Source organism: Stenella coeruleoalba (assembly GCF_951394435.1).
Source record: "Stenella coeruleoalba genome assembly, chromosome: 16".
Taxonomy (NCBI): Eukaryota; Metazoa; Chordata; class Mammalia; order Artiodactyla; family Delphinidae; genus Stenella; species Stenella coeruleoalba.
In genome coordinates, this window is record NC_137162.1 from 56689773 (window position 1) to 56711324 (window position 21552).

The 21552-nt window shown below is 40.3% G+C and overlaps 1 protein-coding gene across 1 annotated transcript in view; it reads right to left on the minus strand.

The window, feature by feature from the left end:
• Positions 1-21552, minus strand: part of LRMDA (leucine rich melanocyte differentiation associated) — a 1307794-nt gene that overhangs the window by 426983 nt on the left and 859259 nt on the right. The window contains exon 6 of the mRNA XM_079899924.1: positions 16207-16291. Coding sequence (XP_079756050.1) covers positions 16207-16291 — 85 coding nt within the window. The remainder of the gene's footprint in view (positions 1-16206; positions 16292-21552) is intronic.

The window sequence follows — 21552 nt, forward strand, 5'->3', positions numbered from 1 at the left end:
AATTGGTCATAATATTTTACTCTTCTGTTTATGCTGCAGGATGTTTTTCATAATTATTTTATTTAGGATTTTTTGCACCTATACTCAAAATCCAGATGAAAAGTAGCTATTTTCTCTGTAATTCTTATTGATTTTTCTATAAAGGTTTTATGTTCTTTATAAAAAGAATTTGGAAGTACTTATTTATCTGTGCTCTGGAGCAGTTTAAATAGATTTGGAATCATCACTGTGGTGTACAGGAGTCGGCTTGCAATGACTCACAAGAACAGACTGTGTACATCTCTTCCCAAGTCCACATAAAGTAACATCACATATGTAGCTTGAAATCAGTCATGGTGGAAATATTCATGCCACAGAAACTGGCAAACACCACACATGGTGGGGGGAGAGGTGTTTGTTTTGCATGTGTTGTGTGTGTGTGTTCACAGAGAACCAGTTGTTAAATACTTAACAGAGTACTACTGAATATCTTCTCTTGTAATGTTTGATAAAATTTCCTTATAAAAGTACCTAGACTTAGTGCTTTTGTGGGCATGGTGATAGGTCCTTAAAAATTTAATTTTTCCTATGGAAATCAATCTGTTTCAATTTTCTACCTCTTCTGGAGTCAGTTTTGAGGAATTATATTTCTCTAGAAAATTATCCACTTGATCTAGATTTTCATATATTTGCACAGAATTGAACAAAGTTAGTTCTTATGATTCTTTTAATTTTCTCTTCTTTCTGTGGCTTTTAATTTTTTACCTACATATAAGCAAATGTATATTTTCATTCTTTAAAATTTTCCTTGATTATGTTAGTGATTTAGTTTTTCTAAAACTTATCTTTTGTTTTATTCATTATACAGCTTGTTTTACTACAGTATTATTACTGTATTTATTACTGTTCATTAGCTTTACTAATCCATTCCTTCACTTTCTTTAATTTTATTTAGCTGAGTATTTGAGTCAGATGCTTACTTTATCTTTTACAATTTTTCCCTTTTTTAAAAAACTAATACCTGTACTTAAAGCTGTTTTCTACTGAGAATGGCCTTAGATCTATCTCATTGCTTCTGATAGATAATGGTTTCACCATCATATCTGGCTTTTTGCAATCTGATTTTGTTATTAATTTATAGTTTTATTACATTGTGACCAGAGTTTTTTGTACTACCTCTACTCCCTGGAATTCACTGAAATTTTGTTTATGAACAAATACATTACTGTGGAAGACTGCACTTGACAAAAATGGTCAGAGCAATATTTTGGGTCCCACAAGCTCTTCTAGAACTTTGCCACTCCCCATCAAGAGGCAGAATCTATTTTTTCTTCCCTTAAACTTGAGCAGGGTTTTTGTGACTATCCTGATGAACAGAATGTAGCTAAAGTAATGCTACACGACTTTTAAGACATAGATAATAAAAAGATGATATGGCTTTTGCCTGACTCTTACTCTCTCATGAATTTCTTTTGCCCTTGTAACTCAGCCACTACACTAACATGTTTCTAGGCCTAACTAGGCTACAAAGGAAGACCACAAGGAGAACTCAGGCTCCCAGCCAACAGCCATCATCAACCATTGAGCAAGTGAGTACATGAGATTTCAGATGATTCTAGCTCCCAGATATCACAGAGCAGAGATAAGTCATTCTCTGGAGGCGCCAGATATCACAGAGCAGAGATAAGTCATTCTCACTGTCCTCTCTTGGAATTCTTGACCCACAGAGTCAGTGAACATAATAGACTACTGTCTTGTTCCACTAAATGACTTCTCTGTCTTATGTAAGGCTCTTCTTCTTGAATTCTACCTTGTGATATTTAGACTGTAACCCCTGCTTTCTTTTTGCTCCAGCCTTTTATTTCAGCTTTTCTGACTCAATTTGTTTGTTTCTCTATATAACACAGAGAATTGGGTTTTGCCTTATGATCCAGTCTGAAAGTATTTTAAATACGTGAATTAAGCACATTTACATTTTTTCCTATTACCAATATGATGGGCCTTAGTTCTGTCATGTTATATTCTGTAAAGGCAGAGCTAAGTAGTTGTGACAAATATCTTCTGCCTTGCAAATCCTAAAATATTTAACATCTGGTCTGTTACAGAAAAATGATGTAAATCATATTGACTGCAAATAATGCTGTATTTACTGCTACTTTTATTGCTCTCTTTTTTGCTTTTGTTGTTGTTGTAGTACATCTTATTGCTTTGGCTAGCATCTCCAAGGGGATATAGAATATTCCTTACTTGCCTGTTCAGGGACTTTAATGAGAACATTTTTAATTCTTTATTCTTCTCTCTGCAGATTGTCGTAGGTTTTGGACAGATAATCTTTATCAAGTTAGGGAAGTTCCCACCTATTCGTTGCTTGCTAAGAGATGTGAGCAAAAAAGGTTATTAAATTCATTGCTTTCTTTCTTTCTCCCTCCCTTCCTTCCTTTTCTTCCTTCTTTTTCTCTTTCTCTCTCTCTCCCTTTCCTCCCGCCCTCTCTCCCTTCCTTTTTCTTCTTTCCTTTCTTTTGTATCTATTACCATTATCTTACATATTTTTCCTTTTAATATTCCAATATGACAAGTTTACTGATAAATTCTAATAGTAAACTATCCTTTCAATTTTAAGATAAATCCTACTTGGTCACTAGGCAAGTACTTTTTTTACTACATTTCATTGTTTTATTGTTAATTTTATTGTTAATTTCTCACTGAAGATTATTCTACTCACATTTGTAAAAGACATTGCCCTACAGTTTCATTTATGACTCAATTTCTGGATAGCTTTTGTGACTATTCCATATATTTCTTTTTTAAAAAAAAGCATGTCCATTTTGTTTGTTGTTTAACAAGATATACATATTGTGAAATCTCTGGTCACTTACTTGTAATTTTCTATGGGAGATACGCTTAAGATGTCACGTGTGACTGTGGCTGTCAGTTTTACCTATAGTATTTCTAGGAGTTGTTGCCTCATGTATTTCAGAGCTTTGTTGTTATATGCATTGAGATTCATGATTGTTATAGCTTCCCATTATATCTTCTTAATTATAAAAAATATTCCTCCTCATCATTTCAGTAATCATCTTGAGCCTTTTTTTGTGTGATATTAGCATTGTTATTCCTGGGTTTTTAGCATGTATCAAGTTGCTTTTTTCTTCCGCCCCCGTAATCCCTGTATTTTTCAAGCTTCCTATGTCATTTTATTGTAAATATCTCTTTAAAAAGCATTTTATTGAGACCTCCCTGGTGGTCCAGTGGTAAAGAATCCACCTTACAATGCAGGGGATGCAGGTTTGATCCCCGGTCAGGGAACTAAGATCCCACGTGCCGTGGGCAACTAAGCTCGTGTGCTGCAACTACTGAGCTTGCGAGCCGCGCCTCAACTAGAGCCCGCGTGCCGCAAACTACAGAGCCCACGCGCTCTGGAGCCTGCGCGCCACACTAGAGAGAAGCCCGTGCACCGCAAGGAAGAGCCCGCGCACCGCAATGAAAGATCCCGCATGCCTCAACGAAGATCCCACGTGCCGCAACCAGGACCCAACGCAGCCAAAAATAAATTAAATAAATAAATAATAAATAAATCTTTCAAAAAATTAAAAAAAATAAAAAGCATTTTATTTTACGTTTCCTTTTTTTTTTTTTTTACCAAGTCTGGGAGTACTCTGCCTTTTGATTTGGCCCATTCCCATCTATTATGACTATTACATTTCTACCAACTCTTTCCATCTTACTTCACTCTTCCAGTCACTCATACTTACTACTCTGGCTTAAAGATAGCTCTGTTGAGTGATGCCTGAAGTAAGGATGGGGACAGGCATACGGACGGCTTGACCCACGTGACTACCCATGGAGAAGGCCTCCCTTGTTGGCTGCTGTGAGGTCCCCAGCAGCTCCTTGTGCTTAACAAACACCTGAAGCTGGTCCTACATTTTAAAGAAGGTCTCTTCCATACTATCTTAACCATCTTGCACAAAGTCTACATAGTTCCTGATCAACAACAATATCCCATCTTGTTTTTCAGTTAGTTATTGGTTAGGTTTTTTTAAAATTCCCCTGTAGGGAGTAGTGTAGAGTAGTGTAATATCACTTCCATCATCTTTGCTAACACCTTAAGACAGCCTCCTGCCTCAGTAATAGTAAATGGCCTACAAGATGCCACACTGGCCTCCTAGCTCTTTTTCACGTAGGCCAGGCATGCTCCTATCTCAAGGCCTTGCACTTGCTCTTTCCTTTGCCTGGATGACTTTTCTCTCAGATATTATCAAGTTCCCATCTCCCACCTCCTTAAAGTTGTTACTTCAATGCCACTTTCTCAGTGATGGCTTCTCTGGCTATCAAGCCTCAAATTACCACTATACAATGCCTCATCTCCTTTGCCTGTTTTTCATCATATACTTCTCTCTAACATATTCTATGGGGCTTTTCTTTTTTTTAATCTGAATTATCAAATCCTTTGCCTTACCAGAATGTAAACTCTCTGAAGGCAGAGATTTTTGTCCGTTTTATTCATCCCTCTATCCCTAATGTTTAGAACAGTGCTTGGAATAAAGTATATATTCCTTAGATATCTGTTTAATTAATTAACAAATTTCTAGGGATTCAGAAGAAGAAAAGGAGGCTGTAGAACATGTTCCTTATGCTGTTTTAATTCTTCTTATGCTTTACAATCTCCCAGATATGCCAGCACTCACTGCCCTGACTAACCTGTTCTCCAGGGGACTTTACGTCTTTGATTTGTACACTGTATGAAGCAAGGTCTAGAAAGATTCCAGGGAAGCAGATGAAGAAAGGGAGAAATTAGACATAAGAGGAAAGCTCTCTCTTGAGGAAAAAAATAAATTGTGTGGGAGAATGGCTCTATGGGTTTCTTTAATCAAAAACAAAGAAAGGGACTGCATCTTATCCTTTTTGACTCTCCTTGATTTTGGAGAAACTGATGAGGTATAGCAAGATAAATAAAGGAATGAAGAGCTAATCCACAAGAGGGAAGACTGTTTTATTGCTCTTACACAGATGTCTGTCCTTCCAACACAGGATATTTTTTTTCTTTGGGGGAGGGTGGGAAGAGGGGTAAGGGAGCAGCAATTTAAATTGGAATCTCCAGGCAGTCTGTGTTTGGGAATTAGCATTGCATTATTTTCCTGGCTCCCCACCCCCTCTTGTCTTTTAGCTGAGAAACATTTGCCCTGGAACAGCACACAAAGTTTGCATTAGCATCCCTGAGGATAGAACTTTGACCCCACAGACTAAGGAAGCTACAAATGGAAAATTCCAAGTTGCTATACTCTTTATTTTCATGCTAATGCTTCTGCAGAGAGTATTTAAAGAAACAGATGCACAAGAATAATAAAGAGTCCAGGACTAAGAACTCCTCTGACAACAGTGGAGTGTTTTTCCAACATGGTCTTGTATCTGTCTGTGCTTGCAAAAGTCCGGAGGGGTCAAGGTGAAACCCTGGTTTCATTTAATTAAAAAAAAAAAAAAAAAAAAAAAAAAGCTGAACTAGCATTGACAAAGAGAACCCTGGATCTGTGTTTCAAATCCTGATTGGATTTGAAAGTTGTATAAATTTCATTTCACTTCCTCCAGGCTACACTATTCAACTCTCAAAGACAGATGAGCAGTAAAAGGCCTTGGGGAATGGTGGTTTCCCAATCACCCTTGCCAATCCACACCTGAGTTCAACAATACTCATCCTTTCCTTAGATCCAACCTAAATGGCACCCACTGTATTTCCAGCTCCCTAGATACTTCCTTCGTATTCTGTACAACAACAACAGAAAGACTTCTCATCTTTTTTTTCAGAATGACTTTATCCTGGGATTAAATTCTCAAGTGGAAGACATATCAGAGCACTACACTCTGCAAAGCCAAATACTCTCAACATTCTTCTCTTAATATGCAAATGGAACTTATATTTTACTTCACCACAGGCAGGCCCTGCTGAGGGAGCTCGTCAGAAAAACAGAATCATCCTGGCTAACCCCTGCGATAACGTTCCTTCGCACATGTACCTCACCTAGATTATGGCCAGAAATTAAGCAAGAACTCCACTTGGTCTCTCCCCAAGTTCTCTTTCACACTCTGAAACGGCCCAGGGAAGATTCCTCCAAGTTTGTCACCTATATAAATGGTTTCACTCCAGTGGTGGCTTTAGAATTTTTATATTCAAAGTACACAGGAGCAACAACTGGGCGGAACTGTATAAGTGGAGAGGCAGGGGATGGAAGATTTATTGTGAAACTGTGTTTCTGTATTAAGCACATGTTTTTCTCTCAGTCTGTAGGTTTCTATGAGGTGACTTGGAGAAAGGGGTCTTAGATATTTGGAAGCAGAGAATGGAGGGAGTAAAGCCCTTTCTTTACACCTGAGTAAAAAGAACTTAGCAGTGGCTGCTCCTGTGAGATAAGATAAACCCAGCTTTCTCCTTTCATCTATTTGCTTTCAACTCAGTTCTCATCTTCATCTGAGGCCACCTCCCCATACTTCCGTTCTCACTAACCTTCATAGGAAGCCACCTGCGCATACTTCTGTTCTCACTAACCCCATGCTTCCGTTCTCCCTTTCCTGCACTCTTGCATCTAGCCTGACCTCTGCTTTCTGTGTGTGTAGGGCCTTCTTTCTCCAATTAGACTATAGGTTTCTTGAAGGCAGAGCCCACAGCTTCCCTTGCATTTCCCACAACCTCCCAGTCCAGAGTGCGTCTGAAAAAAAACCACGGTCGGCTGACTGATTGAAGAAACAGAAAGAGGCCCCTGCAGTGACCTGAAGCATATGGAATTCTGATTAAGGGAACTGAGAAGTCAAAAAGCCCAATTCCACACCCTTCATAAAGTACACACATCCCGACAAACCCCAAGTTACTGGAAAAGTAACAGCCCCGTCCCCCGACCAGCCTCAACCAAGAATTGCATTAGGACGGATGAAGAACCAGAGCAGTAAATATTAATGGCTGGAAGGGGGAACAGGAGGACAGAAGGCTGAACCGAGCAGGTGTTCACTCACTCAGTTTCAATCCACTTGCAGCCAACGACGTCATCGTTTGGCCTTCTTGAGTTCACCGACAGGCCATTTTTCATGATTTTACCATTTCTGGCCAAACGCAAACTTTTTAATTAAATGGACCACACGATTCCAGATGTTTGTTTATTTGTTCCAAAAAGGTTGTAAAAGCGCTACATGAGGAAAAACCTGGGGCAGGGGTAAAGTTTTCTCTAAGAGAAGGGGAAACAAATGAGCAGGAAGACCTGGGCCTAGGAAGTTAAGGCTGGGCAGAGCTCCCAGCAGAACAATCTAGACCAAAAGCATTGGCTTTCAAAGAGCTCTCCTTCCAGAAACCCAAGATTCAGGAATAAAACACCCTGAGCCCTTATTCATTTTTAAAAGAATGTAGCTCATCTTGAGCCAAAGGCTCGAATGAGAACACATTTTTGTGGCTTCCCTGCCTGCTTCTTATATGTTTGTTCCTGTTGCCACGAGCTCCACTACATTAATTCCAGCAGTCTTCCATTTAACAGGCCAGATTATAGCTCATGCCTGAGTGGCAGTGGAGAATCCTGCAAGGAGGAATGTGAGAAGGGGTACAGGCAGAGACTACAGCTTCCCATGAACCAGGCCAGCTTCCTCGCAGCTGTCTGTTCTCTGGTACCCTCTACCTCTAACTATAATCAGTCATTAAGTCAGCCAATTGCATTTGTTACAGAATCGTTCTCATATTTCTTCCCCTATTCGCCAGCTACTCCATCCTTCAGCATCAAATGCTAGATTACTTCACCATTATCTTAATTGATGCTGGGTTCTAAATTTTGGTTTCAAAAGCCAACGTCAGAAAGACTCTGAATCACATGGGGAGGAAAAGCATTGATCGTCCATTTTCTCTGATACCCGAGCCAGGGATACCCTGAGACCAAACCATCAGCAACCTCAAACCACAACTCCACCATGGCTGTAAGGTTCCCTTTACAATCGCCCCCACCCCTGCTCCACTGGCAGTGTCCTGGCCCCAGCTGTCCTCCCCATCTGTTACCAAATTGTTGCCTCAATTACCTTTGCTTGAAACCTGCTGTTTGGAGGCAGTAGAGTCTGCAGTCACATAGCTTGGTGTCAAGAAATCCAAAGCTTCCAAAACTGGACCACACTCCCTTCAAGGCCATCCCACGTGGCCTCCTCAAGTCCTGGCTCTTCTCTTTCCAATCCCCTTGCATACTGCTTTCAGATTAATAAGCATATAGCACAGCTTTAAATCCAATCTAGATGCTTCTGCCTGTTCAAGGCCTGCCATAATACAAATCTGTTCTACAAGTAAACTTATTTCTGAATTTTTCAAAACTGGGCCCCTTCCTCCAGTCAGTTCTAACTATTCTTACCTTTTCTTTACCCATTTCCTTTTTCTGGAGCGCCCTTCTTTTGCCATCCACCAACTCATGCCCTACTTGTCCTTCAAAGCTCAATGCCAATACCCTCCAAACAGCCATGCCTGACTATTCTAGCCTTTACTGATTCCCTTCTTTTCTAAGCAGTTTTAGCATTTACATGGCTTTTACCAAGTGAGGCAACTCTTAATTATATAATATATAATATCTGTTTGGTTGGCATTGCTTCATTTTTGGTATCTCCACAATCAAACTATAAGACAGATTCCATGCTCTCTGTTTCTGAGCTCTCCACAAACCCTAACATATACTTTGTTCACAGTGGATACAAGATAAAGACATACTGAAGGACTCCTTGAATGACGGTGCTCAGGGCAATACTTGTCATCTCAGGAGACATATTTGACCGTGTCCCAGCTCTTCCCTTGCAACGGAAGGAGAAGAAACAGCTCAAGTCTCTAAAACTTCAGGACATTTAGAATCTTCAACCCTGTCAATTCCGGACCCTCCATTATTTTTTTAAACAGAGGGACATATTTTTATCACTATTTTGTATTTGGTCTGTCTGTTGGGGCAAGGGTTATCCTTCGATCTCTCATCCTACAGAAGGAAGGTTGATTGCTGTTGGGGGTGTGCAGCCAGATTCCGTTCTGCCCTCCTTGCTTTGCTCTGGAACGGAAGAACCAACTCCACAGCCCCTCTGTGCCTTTGAGTGCACACAGATCTGCCCAAAGACTAGAAATAAAGCAATTGAAGAGACTGCAAATGAAAAATCATCCTTGGAGAAAAAGGATACGAAATGGACCCCTATGGATTTCACACACTTAAAGGAGGCTGCTTCAAGTCCCTGGCTAAAGTCCATGCCAGTCCTGGTAATAGTCTAACAGATTCATCCATCTTCAGATTCCACTTGGCTTGCTCTTCCATCACTGCCAGCTTCCCAGACAGCGAGCGCACACTTGCACATCTATCTATATATATGTGGAAGTTTTAATCTACACCACCCTCCATTCCAATCTACCCAGCCCCGCTCCACACAGAGTGAAGCTATTGACCCTGCAAAGCAGCAGGGAAATGAATTTGATGACCCAGACTACTGTTTTTAAACCATTTCAGCAAGGCCTAGAATCAAAGGAAGGTACAATTTATTCAGCACTTAGTAAAGTCCTTTTACTTAGGAACAGAGTGCACAGACTGAAAATAGACTCCCGCTGCCACACAGATAAAATAAACCTGTCAACCACTACTGTCAAATCACTAGTCACCTCGATTAAATAAAAGAAACATTAGCATCTCTCAGCATCTGAGACTTCCACCAAGATTCTAAGCCCATGAAAGCATTATGAAGGGAAGAAAAAACTAAAGTGAGGGGTTCTGTTGAAAATGTCATCAAAGTATTTTACATAATTAGAAAATGCTAATAATAGCTCTGCACAGGGAACCAACACACTCTTTCCTCACACAGCCAGGGCAAAGCCACAGCATGGAGTCTGAGAGATGGCAGCCGAGGCCATGTACTTGCTTGGCAGGACCCACAGACCAACCGTGTCCGCCTCAGCAAAGAAGGCTTCCTTGTCAATTGCCAATGTGATTTTCTTTTTCTGTTTTCTTCTCTCTCTCTTTTTCTCTCCTTCTCCCTCGCCTGCTCTCCCTACCCACCTCCTTGTTTCTTTCTTTTTTCCACAGCTTTCAATACACTTTCCATAGAGGAGAGTTGGATCCATCATACTTCTATGAACCTTCAATGAATCAGTCACATTTTATGAGAAACCATGTGATGGTTAGCTCCCTTGAAAGACTAATCAAAATATTCTGGAAGACTGAAGGCAGCAAACAAACAGGCTGCCTGAGTCATGGGTCTGATCTTAGGTGAGACCTACCAGGCAAAGTCACCATAACCATCAGATTGCTTGTTCCATCTCTTTAAATGGTCAATGAGAACCAACAAGCAATAGGCAAAAAGACTCCTTGATGCTGAACTGGTAAGAGAACCCAGATAAATGCACCTGTTTTCCTTGAGTCTTTGCTATTATTCTGCGTGGATTTTGTTTATAATGATCAAGTCTACTTAAGCTTTCACATTCCCCGTGGGTTGACATTAGCAAAATGGTACAAATATGAAAAATAGAAAAAGGTTTTTAAATTGTCTGAAAGAGACAGATTGCTTCCAAATCCTATAAGCCTAAAACAAATTGTGATGAAGTTTGGTTATCAAGCAGCCCCATCTTGTGCCCTCCCGGAAGTATTCTGCTTGCTGGTGTACAGTTTTTCTGGCCAACATCTCCCCATCCCAAACATCTCTGCCTACATTGACACATCTTCACCTACATCCATTTAATTTTCTTCTGATTTATTTCACTTTGGCTTATTTGAATAGTTGAAGCAAAACCCTCTGCATTTATGGCTTCTGAGAAAAGGTACTTTATGATATCTCAGGCTAAAACTGTTTAAAAAATAAAACTAAAAAACGCCAGCAGTTTTTCCTTCCACCTTTTTTTTCTTTTTTGGATGACACACATTGAGCTGCTTCATGGAGAAATACAGAAAAATCAATTGCTAAGCATAAAATGCAACTCACATTAAGGAAACTGCAAACAATAACTAATTATGATAAGTTGCTATGTAAATCACTCTGTGATGGTCCCAGCAATCAATTTCCAAAACAAACAGACCAAGCCCCTGATTGGAGAAGAGGACGAGCTTCTAACGACTGTGTCAATAAAAATAATGGCAAGATTGCCAACGACGGATAGAAGTGGGGTATTATCATCTCCAAGCAGCTTTTCGTAACAGATTCCCCTCCGTTTCTTGCTTTCTTTCTTTCATACTTTTAAAGTCCAATGCTTAATCTGACAAGTTAACTATGGCACATCTTCAAGACTGTATAAGCATCAGGGGAAAAAAAGTAATAATTCAGGGATGTTCACTGGGTTTGCAATTACTTTGCAAAATGTGCGTGCAAACAATTGGAATGGGACCCTCAACGTGATAGCGGTTGGCAAGGTAGGATTACGGTAGATGTGCCGGCTTGGCTGTTTTTTGGGTTTTTTTTGCAGTATGCGGGCCTCTCACTGTTGTGGCCTCGCCCGTTGCAGAGCACAGGATCCAGATACGCAGGCTCCGCGGCCATGGCTCACGGGCCCAGCCGCTCCGCGGCATGTGGGATCTTCCCGGACCAGGGCACGAACCCGTGTCCCCTGCATCAGCAGGCGGACTCTCAACCACTGCGCCACCAGGGAAGCCCTTGGCTGTTTTAATTGGGCATCACCACTACCCCCTTCTGAGGTTTTCTCTGCAGCTCACAGGAGAAACTAGAAACTACATTTCCCAAAATTCCCTGTGTGCATAGCTCTCGGTTAGAGAGGGCCAAAGAGAGACACTGAGTATGATGTGGAAATCCAGAGAGGAGGGGCAGGGCAATGCGTGGGTAGTCCTAACCTTTGAAGAACTTCTTGAGAATCACCGCCGCCTTGGTGCTGCAGACCGAGAAAGTCAGGAGGAGATTCCCAAGTATTCCTGAGATGCACAGAATCTTCAGCAGCTCTTGAGAATCACCGGTCACAGAGGTGAGACTCTGGGTGACACCTTCCCTGTCAGTCCTTTCCTGTATGTGTAAGCCTCTCATTCCTTACATTAAAGCCCTTCATAATTTGAATGGTGTGCATTCAATTTTCCCTGTCTGAATTCAGGTTGATACCATAGCATTTTTCCCTTTGGTTTTTCAAACTATCTCTGCTCCTGAATGTATAGATTTGTAATTTTTTTAAAAGGGTGGAGGGAGGGGAGTAACAGGCAACTCTTTTGACAGAAGTTGGCAAGGACGCTGTACTTTACCACAGCCTTAGCACCCCAGGCAGCGGATTGCTTTATGTGTCCTGTGTAAAGGACAAATGTCTGGGGTGGCCTGGGAATCTAGGACACAGAGCTTGGATGCTTTTTCCTTGCCTCTGTTGCTGAGTGATTCAGCTCCCCTAGCAATTGTTGGGGGTGTCTTCCTCTGTTAAATGGGAAAACTAACATTTACCCTCTCCACCTTATTGGGTTTATTTATGGTCTATGCTCTAAATAGAAATGTTTTCCCAAAAGACACAATGGTCTATAAAGATGCAAATTCTGCTTCTAACAGCTATCAGATAGAGTGGCATGCAGGGGTATATCCATTTCTGTGATAAACGTTTCAACATTCCTCATAATGTGGCTACCCACTGAGGAGGTAGTATGTATGCAGACTATCACTGGGTAGCAGTTGGAATCACTGACATAGCCCCATATTCCCCATATTCTGAAGACATGCTCAGACCTAGAGGAGAATTCTCAGAGAGACTTTAAGCGGACCATTCTAAAACCCTATCTTTACCACAACCTGCATCTTACTGAACTTCCATCCCCTTCTTTGAGAACTTCTGTTCTAGTAAAATAATTCCATGAGTTGCTTTAATTCATCCTAGTCCTTTCCATCATCAAAACACCAGCGTTTGAAAACTCTGACATTAAAATAACTATCTACTTGGAAGTTGTGCAATATGGCTAAATGTCTTCTGGCAATGAACCAATAGATACAGCTCCAATCCAAGATGGTGTGTGTGGGTTTCTGAAAGCAACAGAGTTGAGGTCTGACGTCCACAAGACAGGCCGCTCCCTTCGGTATGTGATCACCCCCAAAGGCAGATGGGTTTCCTTCCTCAGATGCAATCTAGTTACCTCGCAATTTACATGCAACGGGGGTACTTAGATACCAACAAGAGGTTACCTAAGTCACTGACTTTCCCCTGGGTTTCTATCACTCATCATTTACTGAACAAATATTTATTGATCGCTGATTAAGTAGGAGGCCCTGTGCCAGGCACTGCGAAAATAGTGGCGAGTAAACAGACATCAGCACCTCCACCCCCTACCCCACACCAACCGCCCCCCCTCCGCCCCACCGCCAAGAGCTGCCATCTGGGAAGACAGTCCCTGAAAAGGGAAAACTGACCTAAAGCAAATGGACAGGGTGAGATCAGAGGAATCTTCTTTGGAGCTGTTGTACTGAAGCTGATACCTGACGAATGAGTAGGAGTTAATGATGTGAAAGGGAAGGAGAGTTAGAATCTGTACTGCCCCTCAGGGAGCTTTCATTCATGAGGAGTTCAAGACGTACATAGTCCTGACCCCTGTCATACAAAGCAGAATATGAGCAATGGCACTAAGGAGAGAGAAACAAATATTGTAAGTACCTCAACTAGGGGAAAAATTCAATACAGGTAAGATCAGTAAAAATTTCATGCAGGAAGAACAAAGTACTGGGCATTACTGTCCCCATGAGGTTTAGATTATCTACACATTACAGATGGAAAAATAGAGTCCCCTGTCTCCTGATCATTATTCTGGGCCCAGACTTCCCTTGCATTTGAATCTACAGTCCTTAGGACATGAATCTCTGGCCTATCATACTCGACATTGGAAGTTACATAAAAGGACAAGCAAAGGGAAGATGGCAAGTATAGAAAAATAGCAATTTGCACATGAACTACTGCCCACAGTTTGTGTAGTCGTTGGTGCGGAATGAAAAGAGATTGGGAACCGAATGAACCAAAAATTATTTACAAATAGAATTTCCACTTAGGACTTTATAGACCAACTTTCAAACATCATGGAGGATTTCACCTGGGAAAGAATTGGTGTCATTTGCCTTCACAACGTGGAAGTACCTCTCTGGATAAATGTTTGTAGGCTGTTGCCATGAAAATATTAACAAACGACACTCAAAAAGTTTGGTGATTTATGGAATCAGAAATTTAGAATAATTTCTTTCACTTAAATACAAAATAAACCAAGATGGCATTAAGTGGTTTCTTTCTGGATGCTGCAAACTATGGCTTTCCTCATTTGTCACTGCATGATTCATGCCAAGGTGAAATATATCAGTCACATATTTTCCCCACGCACATCAGTCCAATAATAATTCAGCCTAATGAGCTTCTTTGGTTCTCTCTTTACTGGTCTCCTCATGAACATAAGTCCAAAGACCTGGCCGTCGTTTCATGACGCTGTCTTGCTCTTTTCAACATCGAAGTACTTAGCACAGATCAGGCAACTAATGCCTCAAATGCATTAAATGTGTATTAATTACTCAGGAAATTCAAGACAGCTGCTCTTGGCTCCCTTTAAATAATGTTTTCCCTATTGATGTTGGGCTCTGATATCATTCAAGGGGGCCTATTTTCACTCTAACCATGTTAGGTATTTTTCCATATTCCAAATATTAACCAAAATATCTTCAAAACTATTGTTTTATATTCCATTTCTTCAAGGTTCAGATTCTTTATTTTACTGTTAGGACGACAGATGACCTTTGCCCTATTACTGATGACTATCACTATGGGGTCCTCCTGCTGTGAAATCTCAATTTCGTGGCCAGATCAACTCAAGTAGGCTTGAGGGCTCCGAGACTTCAGTTCCTACTCATGTAGTCAACGGGCTACACAGTTAAAACTACCCTTATTCAAATGCAAGAGACCATCTATGAGAATATGATGCTAGGCTTAATTTGTTATTCCTTCTAGAGAGCGTATTATTGTTTGCCTAGAGGAATCCCCGCCACCCCCCGCCACCCAGTAAAACAGTCTCTAAAGGGATATACTCACAACCTTCATAAGGACATTCAGCAGAAGAGATCTGTTCACACCCCTCAAAATATAACATGTCGGAAGCTATTTATTCTACCTGACTTTGAGCAAAATTGACTTTCACAAGTTTGACACTTACTGAATGGAATCACAGTTGAACCCTAATTGAACCAACACATATTTAAATGTAGAAAAGTTCCACTGGGCCCAGACATCAAACAGACAACACAGGTCCAAGTCACAGACACCTGGAATCCTGCATTACTCTGTGGACCGTTTCCTGCAGAATATAAGTGTGCCATTTGCCTGAAACCTCCATGTCTTCCTTAGAGGGCCAGCTCTACTTTCTGATAATCTCTACAGACTTGGCTCCGACCCACTCATCCTGCTGTGCAGCTTGGATGACAAAGCTGGAAGAGGCCTTATTCAGTGTCCCCTGCATGTACAAGGCTAATTTCCTGCTTGGAGAAGCAATGTTTAAAGTATGTAATGCCCTCAATCTTAGCCTGTTCTTACTTATCCTTGGAAGGTAGATTCACAATTACGAAACATGACTGTGGTCATAACCAGAATAAAATGGGGTAAACAAGTTACATCACATGGCCTCTTCCTGTCCTAACTAATTCCAACAAAGCTGGTCACATAGTCCTTGGCCTGAGCAGCCAGGTTAGGGATAAAGCATGTTTAAATTATATTCCTTGCAGACTTTAGAGATGGCAATAGGAATTCAAGGCTTTGGAAGAAGTGGGTAAGCCAAATTAAAGTTTCAAGGATCAGAGAATTCAGGGAAAACTGCATATTGATTCACCTTAATGTTACTAGGCAAACGGGAATTCCTTTTAGCTGTAACGTAGAGTTCATTCATTTCGAAATTACAGATTTCAGCTATTATACTCCCAAACAGTGACACTTTTACAAATATTAGTGAGTTTCCTAATTTCTCTCCATCACTTTCCCTGGAGGAAATGACCTCCTTAGTAATTTTTAAGTACGATAATCTCTTTGTTTAAAGAAAAAGTATCACAAAATTATATTCCACCATAGACTTATTTGCCTTCCCAATAGACTGCCACTAAATTCTGTTGAATATGAGTGAAAATCACTAGGCTTGACAGGTATGGTTTTCTCATCAAGGACTTGAAAACACTGTGTTCCTTCCAAAGTGCCGAGACAGCAGTAATGAGCCCCGAGCTCCGCACAGGCCGGTGTCCCTCCCTGCAGCCACTGAGAGCAATAAAAAGCAGGGTTCCTACCTCGGTGACTGGTGAGTTCCCTGGAAGCAGAAGGCAGGGGTGTGTAGCGGCTCTTCGGAGAGGCGGCAACGCTGTCACCAGAGGCCTGCGTGAGAAAAACCACACCAACATGAAGCCACACCAAACACTAAATACCTTCATTTACCCAACTTGTCTCCTCGGCATCTGGGTTTGGAGAAAATATTATGGACCAAGACTCTTCTTAGGGAGCAAGAGTTGTCTGTGTTGAGATAATATTCTGCTAAGTGTAGGGTCGATTACCAAGCTTCCAGGGGACTTGGTACAGGTGGAAGGGCTCTGACACAAGGGGATGGTTTGTTTACTGTGCTGAACTTCAAGGAGGAGGAGGCAAGGAGAAGTTGAAGGCAGGAAATGATGCAGACTTCGATTTCTGCCACAGGCCTCCTACCAATACTTCCCACGGATCGAATGTTCACTGTGCGGAGATTTCTATGGAAACCAGTGAAGAGGCTGAGCTTTGCCCCCAGGGTGGATGGGACAAACAAGCCTGGTTTACTGGACCCAGTGGCATGGAGATAATGGGAAGCTGAAGACAAAAGGCCTGGCAGCATGAAGTGACCCTAGAGAAGGATACAAACCATTGCAGACCCTGCAACTGGGGTTCTGGCTACATTTTACAATAGCACTGAAAAACCCATCTGAAATTTGAAATACAGTGGTCGTCGACAAAACTTTGCCATTTCAAAGTCTAAAAGAAAATATTCTGAAATCTATCTACGAAGATGCTTTTTTTTAACTGTACACAAGGCTCTTTAACCATTCGATTCTATATAGTGTGACGCAGGCTACTAACTCTCTTTCCCTAACACTACATCCATGGGGGCTAAGGCAGGAGGAAAGGACCACAGCCGGAGAGTCAGGTGTCACTCAGAGCTAATGACCAGTATGTCACATTCTGAGTGTGGCTGCGTGGAGTACGAAGCACCACCACTGCAATTCTTACTGAGACTTCTGAATCAAACACTACTTTTTTTTTTTTTTTAATATCCAAAAAAGAACATCTGCTAGGATCAAAATCCTAAGCTTACAACCTTTCCAAGCTTCATGAAAAAGTAAATTTCATTAATGCTACATTTTTCTTTCTGGAAAAGGAAATACATTCTATGGGATATATTTGCCCTGGTAGGAGGAGGCCTTTTCTCCAAAGAGATTATCGACATTATAGGAATCAAAACTAAGTAGGAGATTAGACCTACTTGCTAGAAAAACCCTTTAAACCCCGTTTCTGACATTTGAGATGTTTGATTAAGCAGCTTTCAGTGGAGACTTACAGAAAGAGTTCTGAATGCCACAAAAGCAGAAGCTCTGTCCCTAAGGTAGAGACAGATTTCGGGTAGCATTACTTCATCTCAGCAGCAAGAGAAATATATGGTGTTTAAAGTTTGATCCAAAGGTATTGGGTCTAGAAAGATCAAAGTTCAGTCACCAAGAAAAATGTTTTAAAAAGTACCCAAGATTTGTAAGATACTGCATCATTAGACATTTAGGATGCTGCAACAATGTAAAAGAGTCAGCAATTAGATTAAAATTCAAACATTAGAATCACCAGGTGTTTCTCCATTTGGCATCAAGGTCTCCTGTTATCCCTACATGATAAATGAGACACAATGACATGTTCTGAATATGGCATCTATTCAATGCTCGAGGCAGGATATATGCGGCAGAGGAATGGGGAATGTCCTTCCACAAATCTACTGTACTTCCTCCATAAGAGGCCATAGCTTCTTTCTCTGTCAATGTTTCTACTCCACCTTGTTGCTAAAAAAAGCCTAAAATTCCAGGATGAGTTTTAGGTTGCTATATTGTGATACTTCTTGGTGCTTTTAATCTCAATTTGGGCTGTTGACAACTTGATGACAGCTTTTCCTAAAATTACTGGAAGAAACTACCTTTCAGCAAATACCTCTGATGGGGAAAAACATACGAGTTTTGTAACCAAGAGTAAAATAGCGATTTAACTTTTATTTCCAATTGTAGTCAAAGCAAAAACTGTGTGGCTTGAGTTCTGTTTTGCAGTCATCATTCTTCGCCTAGCACTTAATTACTTTTCTGCTAAGTGTCCATTTATAAACTCAAGTCATGGGAAAGAATCCAGGAAGAGAACAATTTTGCAAACTATGCCTTTTGGTGAGACTTTCATGGCTGGATGTTGGGGAAAACCGCTACAAACCAAGGTTCTAACTACCAGTTCTTTGACTTGGCTTTTAGCAAAATGAACTCCATGTGATCTTTTCAATAGTGATGTTGAAAATTATGCTTAGAAGCATGATTCAGAAAAGCACAATTATCATATGAAAGAAATGGACAAGACAATGTCTTAAATTTGCATTCTACCTGCCCCAGAATAAAGAACTCCCCTTGAAACTGAAGCAATACACTCACAGTATATCAAGAATGAAATAATAGAAACATAAGTGGAAATATTTAATGTTTTCTTTTACCTGGATTAAGGAAGGATGCTTAAAATGGGAACAGGGAAATCAGGGTAAATCGGAATCCTAAGAACTACAAATAATTCTCTAATCTTTAAGTACTTGCCAAATTTTCTAACGACCTGTGGCAAAGAATTACTTTTACATTTTAAATCACCCGTTAGAGAATTTTTGCAACATCTACAATAAAATATTAGCATCCAGAATACCTATATCCCTAAATAAATAAAAATATAATAAAAAATGGGCAAAGGAAAACTCAGACAATTCAAAGAAGAGGAAACCTGAGTAGTCAATAAATAAAAGAGAAGATGGTCAAATTTACTAGTCCTAAAGGCAATGCAAATTAAAACAAGATGCAATTATTTTTTTGTCCATCATAGTTGGCAAACTTTTAAGTCTCACAATAGCGAGTGCTACAGAGAATGAAGGACAACAAATCTCAACCTCTCATCCTTTGCCAGTGGGAACGTAGATTGGTTCAACTATGCAGGAGAGTAGCTTAGCAATATCTAATAAAATTGAAAACTGGTACTGCAATTCCCTTTAAAATATATACGATGGAAAATTTTACTCAGGTCTGTAAGGTGGAACATAGAACAATGTTTATTGCAGCATTATTTACAACAGAACAAATTGGAAATAATTCAAATGTCTATCAATGAGGAAAATCGATAAATAAAATGTTGTATATTCACATGACAGAATAATATTTAGCACTTAAGAGCAATAAAGCTGATTTATATATCTCAATTTGAGTAGCTCTAAAAATTTAATAAAAAGTGAAAATGCAAGTTGCAGAATGATAAATGTAGAGCAATATTATTTATGTATACGTGTAGTTCTTTGATCTCATATGTGTATATGGAAAGGTCTAAAAATTATAAAAGTTATACACTAAATTCATGAAAATGGTTGCCTCTACCACAGGGCACAGGAATAGGACTGGGGCTAATGGGAAAGAGGGTGAGCTTCAATTTTACAGATAAGGTTTATTTCTTTTATTGAAAGATAAGACATGAAAAAAAATGTCAAGATATTAGAAAATACAAACCCTGTATGGTAGCTGAACATCCTCATTACTTTTCAAACTTTTCTACATTTTTGCAATTTCTCAGAATTAAACATGAAAATTGAAAAAACAGACTCCTATTTTCTCTCTGATCCATAAGTCCTATGTTGATATAAACCCATAATTAGAGGAAATTTCCTCTAACAATTTTCTAGTACTTGCCCAACATGGATTCAGGTCATCTCTGGTTGGCTTTTTGTGATGAAATATCCCATTTCTAATTCTTCCAAAGCTACTGAGTATGACAATAGAATGGAAAAAGCCAATAAGCAGTAGTAACTATAAATTCCCCCTTCACACCAAGGCCTGAAATGCTCGTTCCAGCCCGGTAAGCCCTTCTGCTTAAGATCTGCCAAAGCATACTGAAGGTTTCTGTACTTGTCTCCTACTCACAATTGGAGAGTTGCTAATAATTTTTTAAACTCACATCAATAATGACAATGGTCACTAATATACTGTGCTTTGCAATTTCTATAACGCAGGAAGGAAGGAAGAACTTTGGCAACCTCATTGGAAAAGACTGAATGAAAGTACAGTACAAGAGATTTGCAAAGTGAGAATTTCACTCTGCGGTTCCAGAAAACAAATGTCTTTAGATGAATGTGTAAAATTCGAGCCCCCTCCCATTGGGTGCGTTCCCTGAAAACCTGCATTCCAGTGGATATTTCTGAACATCATGGATGCCCGGAAGGAACATGATACAGACCACAGGAGGAGAGATTTGGCAGGCTTCAAGACAAGAAGGGGGCAGCTACAAAGTTGTTTAATAGTCATAAATCTCCCACTATTTTTCACAAAATACCATCTAAGACCACAGCTCCACAACTCATTCCCCATCACTCAGCTCAAGTGGAGCGCTCTGGCATGCTCACTCACCCTTAAATCATACACTGCATAAAGTGATCCCAGGTCTGGGAAATTTGTCAGCCTCTTTCAAGTAAAAGCAATCTTCGCTTTTCATCACAATTCATTCCCTGAAACTGTGGTATAAAGCTGACTCTTCTAAAAACATTTATTTTCTCTCATAAGAAAAAGTATCACTCATTTATTATTAAGGATTTAATAAACACCTACTATATGCCAGGCCCTGTGTAGAGAATACCAAGAAAAATAAAATGAGGACCTTGGCTGCATTCCCAACTCATCAAAAAAAAGAAGAAGGAGAAATTAGAATCATGATTAATGCTGGTTAGTAAGAGTCACCAACTCAAAGCCTGATCCCCATACTCTGCATCATCACAGAACTTTGACCCTGACCTCTATGATGACAGCTGAACACTTGGACCAGTACTTACATCCTTGCTTATTTCTTCTTCATACTAACAGAGAACTTTCAAGATTAACTCTACTAACTTTCCAAGATTAACTATACTGTTACCCTTGTACCCAACATGCTGCTAGAAAGACAGAAAGAAGTCAATGCATAATGCTTGAATGAATAAAACATTTTAACGTCAAAGAGAAAACTATACACCATGATTGTAATTCAACACAAAAGTATAGGCCAAGTTGCCAGAATCAGAGGTAAAGACTTGACAGCATCTCAAGGATTAAGTTAAAAGCCACAGAACCGGCCTAAGGTGGAGTCTTCCCACTTGCTCACATGTGAAGGCACCAGGCCTTTCAGTGTGAGGACAGACAGAAAGCCTCCACCACAGACCCACTGTGCTGGAAATGACAGACAGGTGTGGGAACAGGAAAACCATATACTGGTCCAGAGCCAGAAGCCAAAAAACTGAGAGAAAAAAAGGCGGTATGGTGGGATGAGGATGAGCCAGGAACCAAGGGCCAAGAAAGGGCCCAAACGGGCAAAAGGAAGAG